Here is a 22,445-nt window from a genome sequence, read left to right on the forward strand (position 1 = left end):
TCCTCAAAAGTTCACAACAGTTGAGGAGAAATTACTGTATGCCTGGCTTTAGAGGGTAACAATATCTTCGGTTTGTTTCACAGATTCATTCTATATTCCTGTGTTTTGTGTGTGTATGTATGTGTCTTTTTTTCTCTTTTTTATGTCATGGCACACGAGCAGACATTAATGAATGTGAACAAGTGCCTAAACCTTGTGCACATCAATGCTCCAACACCCCCGGCAGCTTCAAGTGTATCTGTCCGCCGGGACAACATTTATTAGGGGACGGGAAATCTTGCGCTGGATTGGAGAGGCTGCCAAATTACGGCACTCAGTACAGTAGCTATAACCTTGCACGGTTCTCCCCTGTGAGAAACAACTATCAACCTCAACAGCATTACAGACAGTACTCACATCTCTACAGCTCCTACTCAGAGTATAGAAACAGCAGAACATCTCTCTCCAGGACTAGAAGGACTATTAGGAAAACTTGCCCTGAAGGCTCTGAGGCAAGCCATGACACATGTGTAGGTAAATGTCAGCCATATTACATTTCCTTTCTGTGGGCTCTTACTGATCAAAGTATGTGTACAGCACCTGTGATTGTTTGGGTGCAGTGAACTACATCTGATCTCAAGTCCGGAATGACTCGAAATTTTAAGACATTTATTTTGGCACCTAAAACTATTACAGACTTGAGTCAAGTAAATTATGGATTTACATGTGGGCATTCTGATAATTTATTGTGTTATAGTAAGTTTCTCTTTTTGGTCATCCTGAAGGTGTTACTAAATTTAATGCTACATAGAAATAAATTTCGATGGCATCCAGAATATAGTTTATTTAAAAGAGGATGTAAATATTGCCACATAATTGCCACATAATATGCCATCAGATTATAGCCACATCGGACTGATGGAAAAGCAGTGGTTCAAAAGTGAAAGTTTCAGCTTCTCAGTCGACTGTTCTGTATGACAATCAACATCCCATTGACTGTTGCTCCACAGTCCCCATGGAATTGCTGTTTGATTATTGTATATGTTTGTATGTCACTGAAAAGATAGTATGAGTTGGGACAAAATTAAATTACTTCTATCGCTCTAACATATATGCTTTCAGTATCTATCTAAATTCACAAGTCTATAATTTCATTTGTTTGCCAAAGTGAAGTATAATTTCCAACTTAAGAATTGAGACCTTGTTTTCACTCAAGTTGCAAACATTACCATCTGTCACTCATTTAACTCAATTTTCTGTGAACATCTACAATTTGCATGTCATTGACCTACTCAAGGGGAATTAGCAAGCAGGAATTAGTTTTACTATTTGTTAGCTGGAAAAAGAAAGCACAGAGGAGGGAAGTAAAGAGGGAGGGAAAAAAGAAATTCTGTTTAAATTCAAAGACCACTATGCCAGCCTCATTTTCTTACATTTCTCGAAAGCGTTCTACACTTTGCTTACTCTCTCCTAACTATGCTTTTTGCTAAATATTTTTTAAACATTTCTTCTCCTTCTATCTTCAATTTTTGTTGTTTCTTTTTCCACCCTTGCCCAAGCCCTGTTATTATCTTCTCAGATGTACTTCTTGGTCAACCTTAGGTGGATTCATCTTCCCATATCATCTCTACTCAGTTGGACCCTCAGTCCCTCTGGACACTCAAACTTTACCCTTTGCTTTTTAGGTTCATATTTTTTTCCAGCACTTTTCTGTCTTTTTTCACCCTGATGTACCTGCAGCTTAATATAAGGGATATGGAAACTTCTCCCGTGTGATTAGCTTACCAGAATTGTTGACAGTGCTCACTCCTTCTACCACCAAACATTAATGCATTCATTAACAATTGTCTACATTTTGTCCCATGTGGTCAAATACTGTTTAATTGCTAAATATGTAGACTCCAGTATTCTTGCTAGTATATTAAACAATACTGTCAATCTGCTACAAACTGTTCTGAGTTTTGGTAATTTTTTATGCCCACAATTTTCATCTGACTCTTCATTAAAGTTGTTCACTATTCTTTTATTGACAGAATTAACATCTGACATTTTGTCTTTCAGTTTCTTCCAAACAGTCATTCCCACTAGAGGGTTTTCACAGACTAGGTGATAGGTTACCATCCCATTCTCGGCCTTCATTTTAGACAAGCACTTTCTTTTGTTCTACCTTTACTTTCCTGCGCAAACGTCTGTGTTATGAAAAATGAATTAAACCACACCCTCCACACTATACACCATTAGCTGGTTTCTTCCAAATTATCAGAAGGTCCAAGTTATTTTAAGAAAGTTTCCTGATGAATAACCCATTTCCCTACTTCTTCATCACTGTCTATGGCTGCAGCTTCATCACAGTAGAGTCTTATAAATGTTTTCTGTCTTCTGTTTATGTTAAACCTATATTATGTTATCACAATCATCTTCCTCAGTCATCTGCTATTTGAGGCAGCCACTATTTCACAGTAAGGGTCAATCTTGGAGAATCTAAAGTAAAAATGTACAGTTAGTCCATTACTGGATATTTAAGTTTCTTTGGGGGCAATTCATAGGCTTAAACATTTCTTAAAATATGGTATTTTATAGTATTGGGACTAATGAAGAAATTTACAGTAAGATTGTAGACAGCTTTGGAACTACACAACAAGACCAACTTGCAATAAACACCAAATGCTTTTCATTAACTATCTGGGACAGACAAGTTATGAAAGATTCAAATTAACAAATGAAATCTTATTAGACTTGCGCTAAAGTCTAGTTTTTGAAGAAATTGATTCCAAAGCGTAACAGGGAAAATGACCATTGCATTGCATCTGAATGCAGAAATCACACTTGGGGGCACTGTAAAATTCATACTTGCAAAAGCTCTGTTTTAACTACTTGGAGTTCAATATCATTTACATTTCTGTTATTTTAGGTTAAAGCTGATTTTAAAGAAGTAAAAACTCACATAAGTCATAGAATCAACACTTTGGTTAACTAGTCTTCCACTGGTTGGTGTATGATCAAAGACTATGAGCAAATTTTAATTTTAGTCAAAGCAAAACACCACTGGGACAAGAAATTTTCAGCCTCCCAAATCACATACCTTAAAGCAAATATCAAGTAATTTTGAATTATCAACTATTCTCACACTCCTTGCCATTTTCATGGCTTTGTTTAATAATAGCAGATAGCCCTTTATAGACTATTTTCCCACATATTACTGTATAGAACCTTTCAGCAAAACTGTGAATTAGGGCAGATAGTCTCAAGTGTCCCTTTTGACAGAAGAATAAATGAGATCTTGAGAAGTTAAATGGCCTGCCAAAGGTAACACAACTATATATGCATGTACTTGTCATTAGTGCATTCAAATTGTGTAAAAAACGTGAGGAATATTTTTTGTCACAAAAACGAAAAACATTTCCATATGATATCTATGTATGGGAAAGCTATGCATGGGTAGGCCTGCTGCGAGAGAGAAAGAGAGACAAAATTTGAATACAATAAAAACAAATACTCCTTTTTGCAATTAATCTCAATAGGAACATTATATTTTAGGAAATTTCTACTGTTCCTTAAAGAGTTTCATATTTTGGTGGTTTAGGATCCTGTCCACATTTGTTTCCTCTGTCATGTCTCTCTTAATACAAAAATTGATCAGGTTGGGACTTCAGCATATATATGCTTATACATAGAAGAAATGTCCATATTTTGTAATATGGTAATGTGTATATAGTACTATATTCAATATTTTTATAACATAAAAAAACTTGATAGAAAATAGCTCTGAGCATTTTTTAACACACGAGTATAAAATCACCAAGAAGTTTTTCTAATGTATATCAACAACTTGATGAGAGTTGGCTCTGTCATAATGTCTGCTTTTTTCTTGTGTGGTGATAACTCTGTCGTCTTCCTGAACAGATATTGATGAATGTGAAAATACAGATGCCTGCCAGCATGAGTGTAAGAATACCTTTGGAAGTTATCAATGCATCTGCCCACCTGGCTATCAACTCACACTCAATGGAAAGACATGCCAAGGTGAGAAAACATTGGGATGTTTATTGTTGCAACTTGACTAAAAACCAACAGAGAGTGTGAGAAGTTTTTTTTTTTTGAATAATCATTCTCCTAGTGGCTTCCCCTTCTTGCCCATTCCCATGGGTCAGAATTATGTTCAAACATTGCTTTTGCAAGCAGGAGAAGCAATGGGAGAGGAAGTAAGCAAAGAAAATAGTTGAGAAACATTTTTTGGAACGGTCTTACTAGAAGGAGCAAAAATGCCTAAGCCAGTTCATATTATATATTTGTTAAGCCTTAATGGGAATAGATCTCTTCAAACTTTTTTTTTTACAATTCCACTAAAATGGAAGTGAAAAATGAGAAGGTTACTCAGTAAATTTACTTCAGTGTTAGACATTATTTTATATGTGGTCCCTCTTATTAAACTTATTTTTAGAGTGATCAGTTTGGTAGTCAATTAAATGATTCATTCATTCATTGAGTCTACATTGATGTGGAACAATTATGTGCTAGCATTGCAAGATTTAAACAGATAAATAAGATAGAGTCTTCCCTTTAAGAGTTTACAGGCTAGTAGAGACAGACATGTAAATAAATCAAAATATAGCTTATTGGTTCTATAACAGTTTTAGGCAAGTGTAGCAATGACAAAAAAAAAATGAATCTCAGTAGTTCCCTTTTTACACAAAAATGTGAAAGGAGCATTGTAATTTGGTAAGGTTGATTATATTGCAACATGTACTTATATTAAGGAGAAATAAGAACTTGTATAGCTCCTAAAAATCTTCTAAGAAACCCTTGAATTTTGTAGACAAAATCTAGGAGTATTATGTAGGTCTTAATAAGCTTTTGAATTGTATTAATTTGTGTCATGGAAAATTATATCCTTTTGTAAAGTATAGCAAATAAATGCTCCGAAAGAGTGCTTTATCAGCAGCAATCAAATTTCGATTGAATTTTTTTCTCTTTATGGGATTCACAAAAGACTTGCTGGGATGCAGCTCATGGAAAATGAGTTCCAGGAGGCAAAACCAGTATGGGCAATGGCTTCACCCTAGTTACCATGAGCACTGCCACCTTACCCCACACCACCCTACCCCACCCATTCACTCATTCACACTCCCTGAGAGCCCCAACTGGGTCATGTGGGCTGGAGATGAAACATCAAGTTGAGCAATAACTTTTGCTTTGGGCCATCAGTCACCAAACATTTTTAAGAACCTACCCCATGCAGAGAATTTTACTCAGATTTGAAGTACTGGAATAATTTATTTAATCATATTGTTATCTTTTTCCAAAGCAACTGTTATTTCATTTTAATCAGCAGTATAAATATGTCAAGGGCAATAATTTGCACCCATTCTAATGGACACCCATTAGATAATTTGTACCCATTCTGAAACTAATTCTCAGAGTGATTATGTGAGCCTTGATGTCCTGGAATAATCAAGAGCAGAGGTAGGACTTGACCTCAGATCTATGTCTAGAATAGTCCTTTGTCTCCTGGGATGCTGTGAGCACCAGAAGCATTGCACTGAGGCAGCAGGATGGGGTGAGAGCAATTTATCCAGATGTGATCACTTTTCCCAGTTCTTCAACCCAAGAGTCTTCCTGAAGGAGTGGCGATGCCCATGCTAAACCCACACCCCCTCCGGGTACTCCAGGCACCAAGGAAGGCAACAGGGCAGATACCAAAGCATTTGGAATAACCACTGAAACGCAAAACCCCTTAGCCAGATTTTAAAGGGTTATATTTTATTCTCATTAAAGAATTTTTCTCCCTTTCTAAATTGTGCCCATTTTTTTAATTGCCTTTGTCCCTTACTTAGTTCAAAACATTCTTCAGCTTTCAGTTGTGCTACAGAGAGTGGAAAATAACGTGGACAAATCAGAAACAGGTGTCACTTGAAATGTTTGCAATTTAAATGGGTTACATATTTTTGTGGTTTTAAAAAGACTTGAGAGAAAACAATTATGCCTTTTTCTTTGCCCTAAAGAATAACTTGCATTCTTTTTATAGTTTTAGAAAGTGTTTGAGGCATTTATAAGGAACCAAAGACTGCTTTTTATTTGCATATGGTTTTTTAAAAGATTTAGAAATTACTGATACAAATGTCAATAATAAAAGGGAAATTAAAGTGAATTTGACATTGAACAAGGACGGAAACTCTAGTCAAAAGTGAAAGTCACCAGACTGCAAAATGAAAAAAAGCATGACCAATCAAGAATTGCCTAAGATGCAGAGAGGAGAAACTAAAGGATCCTTATGCTAATTTTATGCACCACTAATCTACTTCTAAAAATTTGGAAACATATGAGCACTGCATTTAAAATGAGTGCTCTTATTCATCCGTGTTTTAAAAATGCAATGCATGTTTATCAAGAATCTAAATTACTTATATTTTCTATAAGACAGACGTTTCAAGTATATTTATCCTAAATTATTTTTTTTAGTATTCAGAAGCACTTGGTTAAATACATTCATATGTTCTAAAGCTGTTAATATAAAAATTTTCAGCTCATTTTGGGATTCTTGTAGCAGTATGTTACAAAATACTTTCATTTCAATCGTGATTTTCTTATATTTAATAGAAACCAGACATCACATCATCCATGAACAGAAGACAACACAATTTCTATTTATTTTTCTGTCTTTTTTTTAAGAATAGTGAGTAGAGTAAATGAGTAGAGTGAGTGAATTTCTAGAGAGAGTGCTTCACCCTAAGGAGAGGGTAATAGACCAGAGACAGAAGAGGTCTACCTGCCCAGCACCTCAGTACTTAGGAAAGCTTTTTAATAGAAAGTGTATATTTCTATATTAGATTCTGATATTTCTTTATAGATTCATATTTACCCAATGAAAATATATCATAAGGTAACTGCTAAATAACAACTTATTATGCACACTGATGTTCATCCAGCTTCTAGTCACCACACCACCACTATCATGGTCCCCTGCAGCCCACTGGCTTCATGTTTCTGCAAGAGTTCATGATGAAAATGAGATAAAATTCATGTGGACGATGAATATGAAGAGAAAATTTTTTAATGAGAGAAGGAAGATAAGGCTAATTGAATTTCACATTTTTCTAGAAGGCTTTTCACATCACTGAGACAATCTCATTTTGTCAGGGAGATTAAGCCCTCCTGACTGATAAAATCATAATTAGAAATTGTTTCACAGAGCCAGTAGGCAAGACTTAACTGAAATAAAAAGTTGTTTCACATTGTGTTTCATTCCTGTAGGAAAACTAATCCTAGTATAATACTAGTAATAGCATACTACATCATTGTCAGCACATATAACTAAAAAGTTATTTACTCCATATCATTCTAACCCAGTATCTTTTTACTTTGTGCAGACTTATTGTTTTCAGTAAATAATTACATTGTCTGTGTTTTCCTTAGAAAACAACATATATGGAGCCAAATCTAAAATGCTTATTTTTGTATCAAGTCCCAATATAAATACCATTATCCAACTACCAGGTTATGTACTACTGTACAGTGACGTCATAGTAACACATGCCCATTGTTCTTAGCACAGCTTCCATGATAGAAGTGCATTTGACCTTCAGGACCCACCTCTGGAGAACCAATTCAGTCCATTTAATTGTCACTTTTCCCTCTTTTATATCAGGACCAATGCTATATGCAGCCAATTGACTTAGACTTTGAAAACCTTATACTTTACTCATACTTTTAAAAATTAACCACTGAAGTTTCTTATAAGTTTAAATAGTTGTAAAGGATGTGAATTCTGGCACTGTTATACAGATTGTTATCTTAATGTGCATAAGCTTTAAATATATTTTCATCAACACTTCAGAGCTGCAGGTTTAACTCCCTCGGTTAATGGAAGGTGGCCACTATATATGAAAGTCTATATTCTTGTCAAATTAATCAGATCTACTGTCAGAAAAAGTCGAAGGTGATTTTTCTGTTCAAACAAAAATGTTAGTAAGTGTCCCCATGACAGCCAACTCACTTCCGAAATCTAATTTAAAATAGCAAGCTAATGGGAGGCTGAGGCAGGTGGATCACCTAAGGTCAGGGGTTCGAGACCAGCCTGGCCAACATGGTGAAATCCCATCTCTACTAAAAATACAAAAGTTAGCCAGGCATGGTGATGCATGCCTGTAGTCCCAGCTACTCAGGAAGCTGAGGCAGGAGAATCACTTGAGCCCAGGAGGCAGAGCTTGCAGTGAACCAAGACAGCACCACTACACTCCAGCCTGGGCAACAGAGTGAGACTCCATCTCAAAAAATAAAATAAAATAGCGAGCTAAGACCATTGGTTTGTAGCCATGATAAAGTAAGGCCTGCCACCATCAGTCTTTATTACCAATATGCTTACTCTGTTTATCCTCTGAGATTAGTTGAAACCTGTCTTTGTAAATCAGAAGAAGGGTGGAAACAGGGAGAAGGGAATAGAGACCTCCAGGCCATGAGATGTTCTCAGGCAAACTGAGCGGAGAATTATGGAAAATGAGAATATGGGAATCGATTCCCTGAAATATTCGCCTGCATTCATACTGCTAGAAAACATTCGTGCATCACCAAGGGAATGAGGATGCCCCAGTATGAAAACCACTGCTCTAAAATACCATTCTTACCTTTGGGCTCTTAAAATTCCTTAAAAATTGTGTTGTATTCCATGGACCCTCTTTCCAGAAAATCCATCCATCAATCAATCTCACATTCTCTGTCTCTCTGTCTCACACACACACACACGCAAACATTTTCATTTACAGATCCCCTGATGCTCAAAAATAAACCCCAAATTAAGAATCATGGCTCAAAAACACTCATTTTCATGAAGCACTTAAAGTATGTTTCTACTTAACAACTTAGTGTAGAAAACAACAAAATAAAGAGTATTTCATTTGCATATTTTCCCCATACCATTACCCTAAGGAGAGCATCCCACTAGCATAACAACAGAGGATAGACTCAACACAGTCCAGATCCAGGTAAACTGTTCCATTTCATCAGCTTACTTTGTGGTGCCTGGGCCACGTATTTGATCCTGTTTTGTTTGTCTCTCTCCTCAAGATCTGACTAGCCTGTACCATCTCTCCTGAATTTATAACTTGACTCCTTTCATATCTCAGACCCTATTTTCCACTCAACAATTTGACATTATAAAATAAAACAGTAATTTTAAGAAGATTCTTCACTTTGCAAAAAATATTCACAACTGTCCTTTAAATTTTTGGCTTGTTCATAGTGCATTTAAAACATTACTTGCTTTATAAAACTCAAATGCACGGTATTGCCCAAATATAAAAGACACCAGAGAGCTCTTAATATCTCCCCATCTACTTTTATAGCTCTCATTTTTTGATGTCCTTTCACATAAAGAAATATGTGCTCGAGGCAATCTGGGAAAAAACCCCCCCAGGTGTCATGATCCCTATTTTGTGGTTGAAGAAGCTTAGACAGGACTAAGTTCATTCATGGGAGGAGAAGGCTAGCCCTCCACCTTCCAGTCACACATCCACAGTGCCTGCTCTGATGGCCTCTCTCACCCTCATTGCTGATGCTGCATGTTCCCTGTACTGTCCCTAGATATCGATGAGTGTCTGGAGCAGAATGTACACTGTGGGCCCAATCGCATGTGCTTCAACATGAGAGGAAGTTACCAGTGCATCGATACACCCTGTCCGCCCAACTACCAACGGGATCCTGTTTCAGGGTATGTCTTGCCTTCTCATCCCAGACATGCTTTCGAAAATCCTTCCTCCCACTCCTTGACCAACATAAACTGTCTCTTGTCATGTGTAACTCACAGGAAGTCACTAACTCCAGGAAGATGTGTGGTGACAGTAAGTATTCTCTTCAACGAGTGGCCAAGAAATGAGCTCATCCTGCAGCAGCCACTGCCACCCAAGCTCACTCTTGGCTGCCAGTGTTGCCTGAAGCAGTCTTCCCAGCATATAACATGTAACATGGTGGGTTCTGCCTCAGCAGCAAGTTTTTCGTTTCTGTTGTGTTGCCTCAGGGTGGTAAGGGCTCTGCAGACTTAGAGCCCACCATGAGGCACCTTTTCTGTTGTTTCGCTGACTCACCACTCCTTGAGAATGGAGATGAGCGAAGATGAGTCAGTCGTCTGCCCATTCATACATCATCTTGCTTATATTTCCTTCTGTCTGAAACAGGCTTTTCTGCGTTCTGAATAAACTACCATTCTATTTTCTCTCTTTCCTTCCAGAAATGTTGTACTCTGTCCAGGTACCAAGTTAACAGGGTGATTGAAAACAAGTGATAATGTTCCTCTTGGATAGGTCCAGCTAATAGGAAGGTGTTTCTGAAACCAAATACTGGCTGGAGCTCACTTTGTTTTCCTCTTGGTAATGCTTACCAAGTTACTGCAGCATAGTCAAGTGTGGACTGCCCAGAAGCCACCAAAAACCTATTTGCGATTGGTCTGATGAGATGTGGAATAGGAAGGAGAAAATTGAAAATACAGACTTAACGAAGCCTCTAAAAATACTATGACTGCAGAATCCTATCTTCATAAAACGGTCCTCTGTGCATTTTTCCCCCTCTTGATTACCATCGGTTTCTGGCAAACAATTTAAAAGTCATCAGACTCAAAAAGCAGTCAACATGCGCTCTGGTAAAAGAAAATAAAGCTTTTTAATCTACAATAATGTGAACGACAATTACAAAAGAAGTGCCCCTTCCCCACCGGAAATCCTAATTGACCTTTTATTATTTTTAGAAAAATAAAATATCAATATATTTTGTTTCACCTTTCAAACAGTGTTAGGATATTATATAATTAAAAAGTAGTTTGTATTCCTCTTTAAGAAGTACATGTTTCCAATATATATGCAGATGCTTTTATTTCCAAAACTGACTTTTCATTTTAAAGAAAATACTCTTGTGGCATTCATACTTACTTCAATGGCTCAGACACTTCTGCTTTTAATGGAGCTGCAAGATAGATATTTGACTTCACACCAGCATCTTCTCCTAGTCATCTGGTGTCTGGTTTGAGTTAGTGACACGGAACACGACTGAGTCTTACCGCTTTTTACAACCAGGCTGCCTCCTGCATGCAGTGCCTGAAAGTTGTCATGGATCACGATCATCTGCATCATGCCACCTCCTGCTTCCAGATAACTATGTATTTCATATGTTTGTTGTTCTTAGGTTCTGCCTCAAGAACTGTCCACCCAATGATTTGGAATGTGCCTTGAGTCCATATGCTTTGGAATACAAACTCGTCTCCCTCCCATTTGGAATAGCCACCAATCAAGATTTAATCCGGCTGGTTGCCTACACGCAGGATGGAGTGATGCATCCCAGGACAACTTTCCTCATGATAGATGAGGAACAGACTGTTCCTTTTGCTTTGAGGGATGAAAACCTGAAAGGAGTGGTGTATACAACACGACCACTACGAGAAGCAGAGACCTACCGCATGAGGGTCCGAGCCTCATCCTACAGTGCCAACGGGACCATTGAATATCAGACCACATTCATAGTTTATATAGCTGTGTCTGCCTATCCATACTAAGGAACTCTCCAAAGCCTATTCCACATATTTAAACCGCATTAATCATGGCAATCAAGCCCCCTTCCAGATTACTGTCTCTTGAACAGTTGCAATCTTGGCAACTTGAAAATGGTGCTACACTCTGTTTTGTGTGCCTTCCTTGGTACTTCTGAGGTGTTTTCATGATCCCACCATGGTCATATCTTGAAGTATGGTCTAGAAAAGTCCCTTATTATTTTATTTATTACACTGGAGCAGTTATTTCCCAAAGATTACTCTGAACATCTAACAGGACCTATCAGTGATGGTTTATAGTAGTGTAGTACCTAGGATCATTTTCCTGAAAGCCAAACCAAACAACAAAAAACAAAAACAACTGATTCAGAGTCAAATAGAGTTTTTGAGCATTTGACTATTTTTAGAATCATAAAATTAGTTACTAAGTATTTTGATCAAAGCTTATAAAATAACTTCTGGCAATTTTTGTAAGTATTGATACAATATAATAGGATTTACCTATTTTCATTTTAAGGAGAAAAACACCACTCATTTTTAAAAATATAGTACAGTTACTAGAAGTCTTGTTTGATCCCAAATGGTGCTTATCTTGACTGAACATTCAGAACAAGGATATTATTTTCAGTGATTTTGTGAGATCAGCTGAACCACTTATGAAAATAATTTTTTAAAAAAATCGCTTTGCCCTCACAACAGTTGTTCAGGGCATGGAACTTTAACATTTTAATATAAACTTTCATCCAGTTAGCTTCATAACTTTTACATTCCAGAATTTTTTATTTTCCTGTCAATGAAAACAATTTTTAAAGATACCAGTGGGACAGGCTTGTTTCTTAAAAATCTCATATGTTCAAATTAACATAAATGTTAAACGTCAATACACTGTACATGGTGGTAATAGACTAAGCAATTGCCAAGATGTATTCTATTTTTATGACGTGTATATATATATTACCTTAGTGTGCATTTTCTATGTAATATCTTGATGGACTCTTTTATAAAATTATTTTATAAAAAAACAATATTACACTAAAATCAGCCTCAATAAATTTTCACATTTTTTCATAACCTTTTGAAGAACCTAAAATTTGTTTCCTTACAGCTAAAACAGGGATTAAATTTAAAGTCATACACATAAACAGACACACAATCATGAGATCCCTTGAGATAGAGGTAGCATTACATTTTACCACATTTTATAGGCCAGGATCCTAGGACAGACATAACTTAAGTAACTTTCTTAAGACAGCTAGTGAGTGACATGTCCTACCTTACCTGTCATGACTCCCACTACATAAGTTTTTTCATCTACCTAAACAGTGTTTTCTATATCTTATCTCAAGTGAATTCATCTCCTGTGATATTAAACTAGTGAAGGCCTAATCGTGAGCTATGATCGAAGGATTTTTAACCTAGAATCACATCATTCAAAGAAACCTGGAAAAAATATCCACTCCACAGTCCAGCTGTCAGCCAGGTGATTGACTAAATCAGTGTTTACCAAAGAATGTTCTACAGAATACTAGTCTAGTAAAGGTGTTTTTAGTCACAAGTGTTCTATGATCAAACAAGTTTGAAAAATACTACATAACATGTCCTCCTATTAAAGATTTTCTGTCAACACTAACAATTAAAGAAACTTAGAAGTTCAGCAGTGAACAGGTTGAGTTTATTCAAGCCAACATTTTCTGACAGATTTAATACCAAACCTTTTTTTCCCTCATACATTATCTCACTGAACACTTGGGGAAATGCTGATGCAATACAGTCAAGACATCTACTTCATGCCTAAATCCTTAGAAAGGACATTTTTATAACTAAATACTTTGGTAAACAACTCCAACACCTGACCCTGACCATTGAGCTTCTTTCTAAAATTAAACCACATTAGTTTTGCTCATTTCCTCTGTCCAATATTCTACAAGCATAGAAACTGACAGGACAGTGACCAGACATGAGCTACTGTATAGTCATTAGTAGGAACAGACTTCTGGTTACTACAGTATTTGATTTGGAAATTCCTATTTGGGGAGCCAGAAGATCCAGTCAGAATCTTGACTTTAACCAAGTACTTTTGACAACATTTCCTTGAAAATTCTCAAGCATGCCAGTGGTTGAGCAAAGGTAGGCAATGAAATCAATCACCAACCCTGAAAGTTCCCTCAGGATACACAACAGAGTGAGGAAGCCCTCCTTCATGACATCTAGCAGAGCTGCGAGGAACAAGCCTCCATCTTGTATATTGCGATGACAGTCCTCTGAGCTTGCACATTCCACAGATACCCTAGATAGGATGACTAGCAGAAAGGGGAAGGTCTCCAAAGGAAGGAAACTAAGAGAGCAAACTAGAGTTTCAATAGGTAATCTTTGACTCGCACACATTCAATCCAGATGAAGTCTACCTACAGTATAATTACTTAACCTGATATTAACCTAAACAGAAGTGTGATCTCCACCAACAGTCAACAAACTTTTTCTATAAAGATACAGACAGCAAATATTTTAGGCCCTCTAGGCCATGCGGTCTCTGTTGCTACTACTCAAGTCTGCTGTTTAGCATGAGAGCAGCCATGGACAGCACATAAACATGTGCTCCAGTAACGCTTGATTTACAAAACCTGGCTGGATTTAGCCTGCAAGGTCATAGTTTACCTCTGATCTACAAACTGGGTATACATCTTTTTGACATTCACAACAGCCCAATCTGAGCTCCAAGCACGCATGACAGTCAAGGCTCTGACCAGTTTCGTAGCAGGCTGCTGGCCTCAGCATGTGCAAGCCTTCCACATCTCTAAAACTTGTTCTCATTCTTTACATTAACCCAGCGGCAGACTTAGCTGTTAGGCTGCAGTCATATTCAAGCCCCACTCTCCCTTCATAAACACACACGTGCACACAGCAGCATGCTTTGTAGGGTAGGATAACAGCACACTTACCGGAACTTATTTCACATTTCAGTTCATCTGGGTGAGCCAGGTAGGCCAAAGATTGACACTCCCAAGATACAGACCCATTTGTCCAGCTGGCTACCTGACATTTTCACTTGGCTCCCTAACTAGTAACTCAGACTTACACATCCAGCATATGGTTGATCCAAACCGCAACCACATATCTCCTGCTCTCTAGCAACTGTCTAGTTGCAGTGGTCATGTGACTCCAGTCTGTCCAATAAGATGTAAGCAGAAATCACTTGGTGTTGCTTCTGGGAAATTGCTTTAAAAGGGGTAGTCTTTATGGCATGCCAGTTTGGCCTGCATTTTTCAATCTTTCCATGTTCAGAATGCGGACAGAGATTTGCCAAGCATCTTGCAACAATGAGGCAACCACCCTGAGGATGAGAAGGAAGGAAGGAAGAAAGGGAGGAAGGGAGAAAGGGAGGAAGGGAGGAAGGGAGGAAGGGAGGGAGGGAGGGAGGAGGAGGGGAAGCGTAAGGGAGGGCGAAGGGAGGGAAGAGGGGGGCTGAAACCTTTTATATATATGACTTTGTTGAACCATTCTTCAGCACTGAAATAACTACCCCAGGACTTGCAATCGTTTGAGTCTTAAAAACTCCTTACTTATTTAAACAATTATTTGTTGGACTGTCTCTATTTACAGCTGAATACCTGAATGCCTACTGAATGATCCTTCAAACCCTTTTCCTACCCTAGTCTTTCCTAACTACATTAATTGTACTACCATTCATCTAATCACTCCAACTGAAGCCCTGGGATTCACTAACTTCTCTCTCATCTAAAATGTACACATTCAGTCCATCAAAATGGAACTCTCCATCTCCCGGGCTACCATCCTAGGCAAGGCCACCACTGTCACATGATGCACTCCTACCCAAGTTCCTCTGCCACACCTGCTCTGCTGTACTCTGTTTTCTACAAGACTGGTCTTTTAAAAACACCTATCAGATCACGTCACTCCATCAATAACTCTCCATTCCTCTTTCCTTTTATGACCTAAATGTGTTAGATGATCTAGTTTCTCCCTACTATGTCCGCTTAGGTAACCTGGAACTACATTTCCTGTCTCTGAAAGTTTCAGAGCATAGGCCACAAGAGACATGTAGCATGAGATCTGAAAAGTATAAGTAAAGCTGCAGCCATATTGCTTTTACATTTGGAAAGTCACTGCAGAGGTACCAGGTACTGTTGCAAGTCACAGACCCCATCATTATCTGCTAGCTCCTCTTGGTGGCTCAGGACAATGGTGGGCCCACAGCCATTCTACTTCCCACTGGATCCATCTTCATCTTTTACAACCCTTGAGCTAGATGTGTGTCTACACTCGTAACAAAGAACCCCAGCTTTTCCTGCATGAGACCTACATCATTGAAGTTGGAAAATTACAGATGGTGAAAGATTGCTGTGGACAGAATTGTCTCCCCCAAGATGTACACATAGAAGCCCTAACCCTCAATGTGACTGCATTTGGAGATAAGGCCTAAGGAGTAACTAAGGTTAAATGAGGTCATAAGGGTGGGACCTTAATCTGATAGGATTAGTGCCCTTATAAGAAGAGACACCAGAGATCTCTCGCTATGCCTACCATGTGATGACACAGTGAAAGGCAGCCACCTGCAAGCCAGAACATGTGCTCACCAGAAACCAAACTCTGCCAGACCTTGACTTGGGCTTCCCAGCCTCCAGACCTGTGAGAAAATACATTTCTGTTGCATAAGCTGCGCAGTCACTGGTACTTAGTGATGGCAGCTGAGCTGACTCATACAGAGACCAGCACAGGTTCCAGTCTATCATGGGTTCTATCCATGTTTATGGGCTTCAGTTCCCTCTCATGGATTATTTTAGTGAAAATAGAGAGTACAATAAGGTTGCTTGCTTGCTTCTAAGTGCACTGGAGAAAGAAAATAATGAGCTCAGGGCTTTATTTCCAACACAAAAGGGAGATGAAGTAGAATGGTGACCCAAAAGAAATCTTTATCTCTTATAACTTTATAACTGCAGGGCCAAGGTTTCTAAACACACACGCACACACAACAAAACAAAACAAAACAAAACAAAACAAAAAAACAAACAAACAAACAAACAAAAAACACCTATTCCTGAGAGTGGCTGAATTACAGCACAAGTTGAATTCCCAACCTCATGATGCCTCTTATGATAAAGTTAGGACACGGACTGAAAAAGAAATGTGGCCCTAAAATTTGGGATGGAGACACATGAACAGATTCTGATGAAGCTGGAAACCTTAGACTCCAAATTTGATATGTTTTCCTTGCCAACAGAAGCTTTCCCTCTTCTCTGAATTTAGTCTTCCTTGCCTAAATAACCTGTAATGGCCTCTCTTGAGGTCTGTTGCAAAAACCAGATGACCCTCCCTGGAACTGTCCCCATTACCCCTTATTGCTCCTAGACCTACAGTCAGACTCGTGTCTGTGGAATCCAGTAACAAAACTTTTTCATTTTACTTTTCTAGTGATTTCTATTATATTCTATGAAAGTAACCATCTATAATAGACTACAACTTTAAAAAAAAAAAAAAAAAACAGCTTGGAACTTTAAAAAAGTTACCACAGGTAATTTGAAAAGCATTGCATGGCACAACACCACAAACTAAAGATTATAAGCCAGTATTTCACAGAGAGGGAAGCTGAAGTTCAGAGATTAGAAAATTTGCTGCAAAGTCATCACTAGTAGGAGATGCAGAGTTAAGATCTGGACCCAAGTCCATCTGACTACAAAACCTAACACTTGCCAATACCCTGAATAAGGAAACTTCTCTTAGTCTGTTGAGAAACATCTGCTTACTTCCAACCATTACCACTGAAGTGTGAAGGTGACCATACTGCTCAGGTTGGTGCTTTGTCAAAGTGCCTTCAAATCCTCAGGTCTCCCAATAAAGTGGGATATCAGCTCTTAAGATTATCGTGGTTGCAGATATTACTCATCCTTCAGAACCAACTGTTGGAGTTCAGCTATGCATACTCTGTGGGTTTGGTCTAACCATTTTATTAACACTTTCTGAATTCCTCTGATGAATCTGAAGGAATGAGATTTGATGTCAATAAAAATTTTTAGCACTCCACCTTCTCTATGCAGGAGGCTGAAGTTTGACAGTCATGATTAAGTCAACTGAAATCCCAGGGAAAGACTGACAGCTTAACTGGTTGGTTATTTATCTGAAAGGTCTCAAGACATGAGACACTGTAGCCCTCACAGTCACCCGAAGTGGCTCCCCTTATCTGGGGTAATCCCGGATTTCCCCATAACTGGACCCTAGCTTACCTTTTCAGTATTTATGTCATAATAATTCTGTTGTATGTACCTGTTTTCCACGTAATGACACCACACACTTTCCATAATCCAGTTTTTTTTTCTATTTTTACATATTAGAATGCTCTGCTTCCAATTCCATATACTCAATTCTCACATCTTCAAAGCCCTATTTAATGCCAGATCTTCCATAGAGTCTTCCCTAATCTTTTAAACAAAAGGCCTCTCCTTCCATCTCTGAAGTCGGCCTCTCTCTGCACCTCTCATTCTTACCTTCTGCTTTGTATTATGGTTGCCTGGCACATGCATTTTCTTGTCCACTAAACAGCAAGAGACTTGAATCCAGTTCATCCCTTATCCTGCACTGCTGTTAGCACAGAGCACTGTAACTAATACTTACCCCATACACTAAGTGCAAGGATGACTAATCAATGGATTAAGATAAAAAGAAATCCAAAGTTTATCATGATTGATATGGTTTGGCTCTGTGTTCTCACCCAAATCTCACCTTGAATTTTACTAATTCCCACATGTCAAGGGCGGTACCCAGTGGAAATCATTGAATCAAGGGTGTGGTTTCCCCCATGCTGTTCTCATAATAGTGAATTCGTTCTCATAAGAGCTCATGGTTTTGTAGGGGGCTTTCCCTTTCAGGGAGAGGGGGCTCTCATTCTCTCTCTTGCCACCCTGTGAAGAGGTGCCTTCCACCATGATTGTAAGTCTCCTGAGGCCTACCCAACATGCGGAACTGAGAGTCGATTAAACTTCTTTCCTTTATAAATTACCCAATCTCATGTATTTCTTCATAGCAGCTTGAGATTGGACTAATACAATGATCAAAGCAATCCATAGGTTCAATTATTCATCTATTTATTCAAGGACTATAGATTGAATGTCTACTATGTGCTGGGCTCACTGATAAAAATGAGGAATCTAAACATTAAAATATATTTATAGCCCAGTAAATTTTACATTCACATGTAAAAATTATAAATCATAATGGTAAATACAATAAAAGTCAGTACAAAGTGCAATGGAAAGATAGGGAACAGAGTCCTAAGTCCACTTGGGAAAAGCAGGAAAGAGTCCACATTTCAGACAGTAAGGAGGACAAAAGGACATGAGACACACCCTTCCCTTTAAAATTTCTCAGAAATTCCCACACAACATTGTTATTTATATCTCATGAGCAAGAACTTAACAGAAGAAAAGCAAAGAAGATAGTTTTTTGGTTGAACTCCATGCTCTGTTCTATGAAGAAGACAAGACAACTACGAATCTGCTCCAAGGTGCTGCAGGAACTGGAAATGGGTACCAGAAAGAGGGGGAAGGGGTTCCTTCTTCCCAAACGTGAAAGAATGGGGAGATGTTTGTTGATAGAGGAAACACCGGGTCTATTCTGTTTTGTTTTTAATATGAGAAAGAGCCGGTGATTAAAGATAAAAGAGAGAGTAGAGCAGCATTCTAAAAGACATGAAAAGATTTTACTCTAAAGCATAGAAGAGGGGATTATAGATGAACAAGAGGAGTTGACTTAGTCTTCTAGGGCTGCCATAACAAAATACCACAGACTGGGTGGCTTAGACAACGTTTATTTACTCACAGTCCTAGAGGCTGGAAGTCCTAGATCAAGGTGTTGGCAGATTTGGTTTTTCCTGAGATCTTGCTCCTTGGCTTACAATGGCCGACTTCTCACTGTCTTCCTATGGCCTCTCTATGCACCCACATCTCTGATGTCTCTTCCTTTTCTACAGGGACACCAGTCTTAGGGCCACACCCTTATGACTGCATTTAACCTTTATTACCTCCTTAGAGGTCCTATCCCCAAATAACCTCACTTTGGAAGTAGGGCTTCGACAGATGAATTTTGAGAGGACACAATTCAGTCCATCACAGGAGTAAATGGCAGAAAGAACCTAAGTATAGGTGAAGTGGAGGTGGGTTGCCAAGAGTGTGAGTGAAATAAAGCCATATGCTGAGGGTTTGAGAGACAAGGATGGTGTAAACTTTTGTGATAGCTCCTATGGAAAACAGAAGATGGAACGAATTAGAAACATCTAAAGGATGACTTAGTAGTGACAGAGATCAAGCTGACATTGAAAAATCATAAATATTTCTGACTCCAATGCATTCATGTGACTCTTAGTATTCAATCAGTGCCCAATGGCCTGAGTGTAAACACACATAGAAGAAAACAAAAACATAGATAAGTTGATGCAGAGCTAAAGATTTACAGGATTTGAGAGAGGATAGACACTGCAAAACTCAAGTAAGAATGTATGGAATGACAATTGTGCTACAAATAAATATATCTGTCACTATGAAGACAAGAAATTAAGGGAGTTCATATTAGTTCACACCAAATGGTCTCTTCTGTGAAATAGAGGTCAAAACAAAGGTAGCAATTTGAAATCAGGGGTTTGAAAGAAGAATTAAGTTGTAAAATCACAGGTGAGAAGAGTCAGAAAAAGACTTCACAAGACATCTGTACTAACATTGGCAAATGTTGCTGAGAGAATAATAAAGATCAGATAACTTGAATACTTACTGACAATGGCATGTATAAGTCTATACAGAGTAGAGAATGTACGTGGTTCAGTTTGTCATAATCCAAACTTCTAAGCAGGTAAAGTGCAGGAAAGTTGGGACAATGGAATTGATGATGCTACTGAGAGTCATGTCTGAAAAACTGGATGGTGGATTCTAGGCCAGCAACGACTAAAACCAAGAAATGAATAACAGACCAAAAAAGCAAACATTAAGGGCCTGAAGACGTATTCATTTACCCATTGGAAAACTCTTTTAACAGATTTAATTGGGTGTATAATTTTAAAACCATGTATTTTTCCATCTTAAGTATAAAATGCAATGTTTCGTAAATTTATAGGGTTGTACAATTATCACCACAATCTAATTTTAGAGTGTTTCTGTGACTCCAAAAAGATCCATCATGCTCATTTGCAGTCATTCCCTGATTTTATCTCTAATCCTAGACAACCACGAATCTATTTTCCATCTCTATAGACTTTCCTTTTCTGGACTTTTCATATAAATACAATCATAAAATATATGATCTTTTGTGTCTGGCTATTTCCATTTAGCAGAACATTCTTGATGTTTATCCATGTTATATTTTATTCTTTATCACTGAATTGTGTTCCACTGTGTGGCTACTTCATTTATTAAAATTTTTATTTTAATATTTTGTAGAACTAGGGCCTCACTGTATTGCCAGGCTGATCTTGAACTCCTGGCCTCAACTGCTCCTCCCACCTTGGCCTCCCAAGTGCTGACATTACAGGCGTGAGCCACTGCATCCAGTCATATACGACTCTTATTTATCCATCCTCAGCTGATGAACATTTGAGGGTTTTTTTTTTTTTCATTTTGGGCTATTATAGATAATCCTGCTACAAAAAAATTTATATGTAAGCTTTTGTGTGGACATGTTTTATTCCCTCTTGCATAGACACTTGGGAGTAAAATTGCTGGGTCCCTTGGTAAATCTATATTTAAATTTGTAAGAAATTCCCAAACTGTTTTTCAAAGTGCTGCACTATTTACAGTCTCATCAATAATATATGAGCGTTCCAGTTTCTCCACACGCTCACCAATACTTATTGTCTTTCTTTTGTATTATAGCTATTCTAGTAGATATAGAGTAGTATCTCATTTTAATTTGCATTCCTCTAATGACTAATAATGTTGAGTATCTTTTTATGTGCTATTGGCCATTGGGATATCTTCTCTGGGGAGATGTCTATTCAAATAATTTGCCCATTTCAAGCTGTGTTGTCTCTCTTCTTTTTGTTGCTTTGTAAGAATTATTTATATATTCTAGATCCAGGTTATTTATCAGATACCTGATTTGCCAATATGCTTTTCCAATTATGGCTTATCTTTCCTTTTTCTTAATGGTGTCTTTTGAAGTGCAGAGGTTTTCATTTTTAAGTCCATTTTATCAATGTTTTCTTTAATGGATTGTGCATTTGGTGTTCTAGCTAAGAAATCTTTGTCTTAACACAAGGTCACAAAGATTTTCTCCTATGTTTTCTCATAAAACTTATAGCACTTTAAGGCCAGGTGCAGTGGCTGACACCTGTAATCCCAGCACTTTGGGAGGCCAAGGCTGGTGAATCATGATGTCAGGAGATCGAGACCATCCTGGCTAACACGGTGAAACCCCGTCTGCTAAAAATACAAAATAAAATTAGCCGGGCGTTTTGGCGGGCGCCTGTAGTCCCAGCTACTTGGGAGGCTGAGGCAGGAGAATGGCATGAACCCGGGAGGTGGAGCTTGCAGTGAGCAGAGATCGCACCACTGCACTCCAGCCTGAGCGACACAGCAAGACTCCATCTCAAAAAATATATATATATATATGTGTGTGTGTGTGTGTGTGTGTGTATTGTGTGTGTGTGTATATATATATACATATATACACACACATATATAGCATTTTAGTTCCTATATTTAAGCTTATGATACCTTTTTGTGTTTGTTTTTTTGAGACAGTCTCACTCTGTTGCCCAGGCTGGAGTACTGGAGTACAGTGGTGTCATCTGGGCTCACCACAACCTCCGCCTCCCAGGTTCAAGCAATCCTCCTGCATTAGCCTCCCTATTATGATACATTTTTATTTAACTTTTGTGTACGATGTGGGGGGAAGGAGCTAAATTCATCATATTTTCCATGTATATCCAATTGTCCCAGCA

General features: G+C 38.1%; 1 protein-coding gene and 1 long non-coding RNA gene across 10 annotated transcripts in view; one reads left to right on the forward strand and one right to left on the reverse strand.

Annotated features, from left to right (window-relative positions):
• The window catches only part of LOC105484596 (hemicentin 1), a 514,524-nt gene extending 501,947 nt beyond the window's left edge, over positions 1 to 12,577 (forward strand). For 8 of the 9 annotated variants that reach the window (XM_024793708.2, XM_024793713.2, XM_024793709.2 and 5 more), the window contains 4 exons: positions 163 to 513; positions 3,883 to 4,002; positions 9,556 to 9,682; positions 11,146 to 12,577. In XM_024793708.2, coding sequence (XP_024649476.2) covers positions 163 to 513; positions 3,883 to 4,002; positions 9,556 to 9,682; positions 11,146 to 11,512 — 965 coding nt within the window. In that variant the 3' untranslated portion in view covers positions 11,513 to 12,577. The remainder of the gene's footprint in view (positions 1 to 162; positions 514 to 3,882; positions 4,003 to 9,555; positions 9,683 to 11,145) is intronic. The other variant, XM_011746400.3, reaches the window with a different exon arrangement.
• The window catches only part of LOC139357968 (uncharacterized), a 71,767-nt gene that overhangs the window by 28,933 nt on the left and 20,389 nt on the right, over positions 1 to 22,445 (reverse strand). The gene's annotated exons all lie outside the window — the stretch shown is intronic.

The sequence above is a fragment of the Macaca nemestrina genome, chromosome 1 (assembly GCF_043159975.1).
Source record: "Macaca nemestrina isolate mMacNem1 chromosome 1, mMacNem.hap1, whole genome shotgun sequence".
In the NCBI taxonomy this organism is placed as follows: domain Eukaryota; kingdom Metazoa; phylum Chordata; class Mammalia; order Primates; family Cercopithecidae; genus Macaca; species Macaca nemestrina.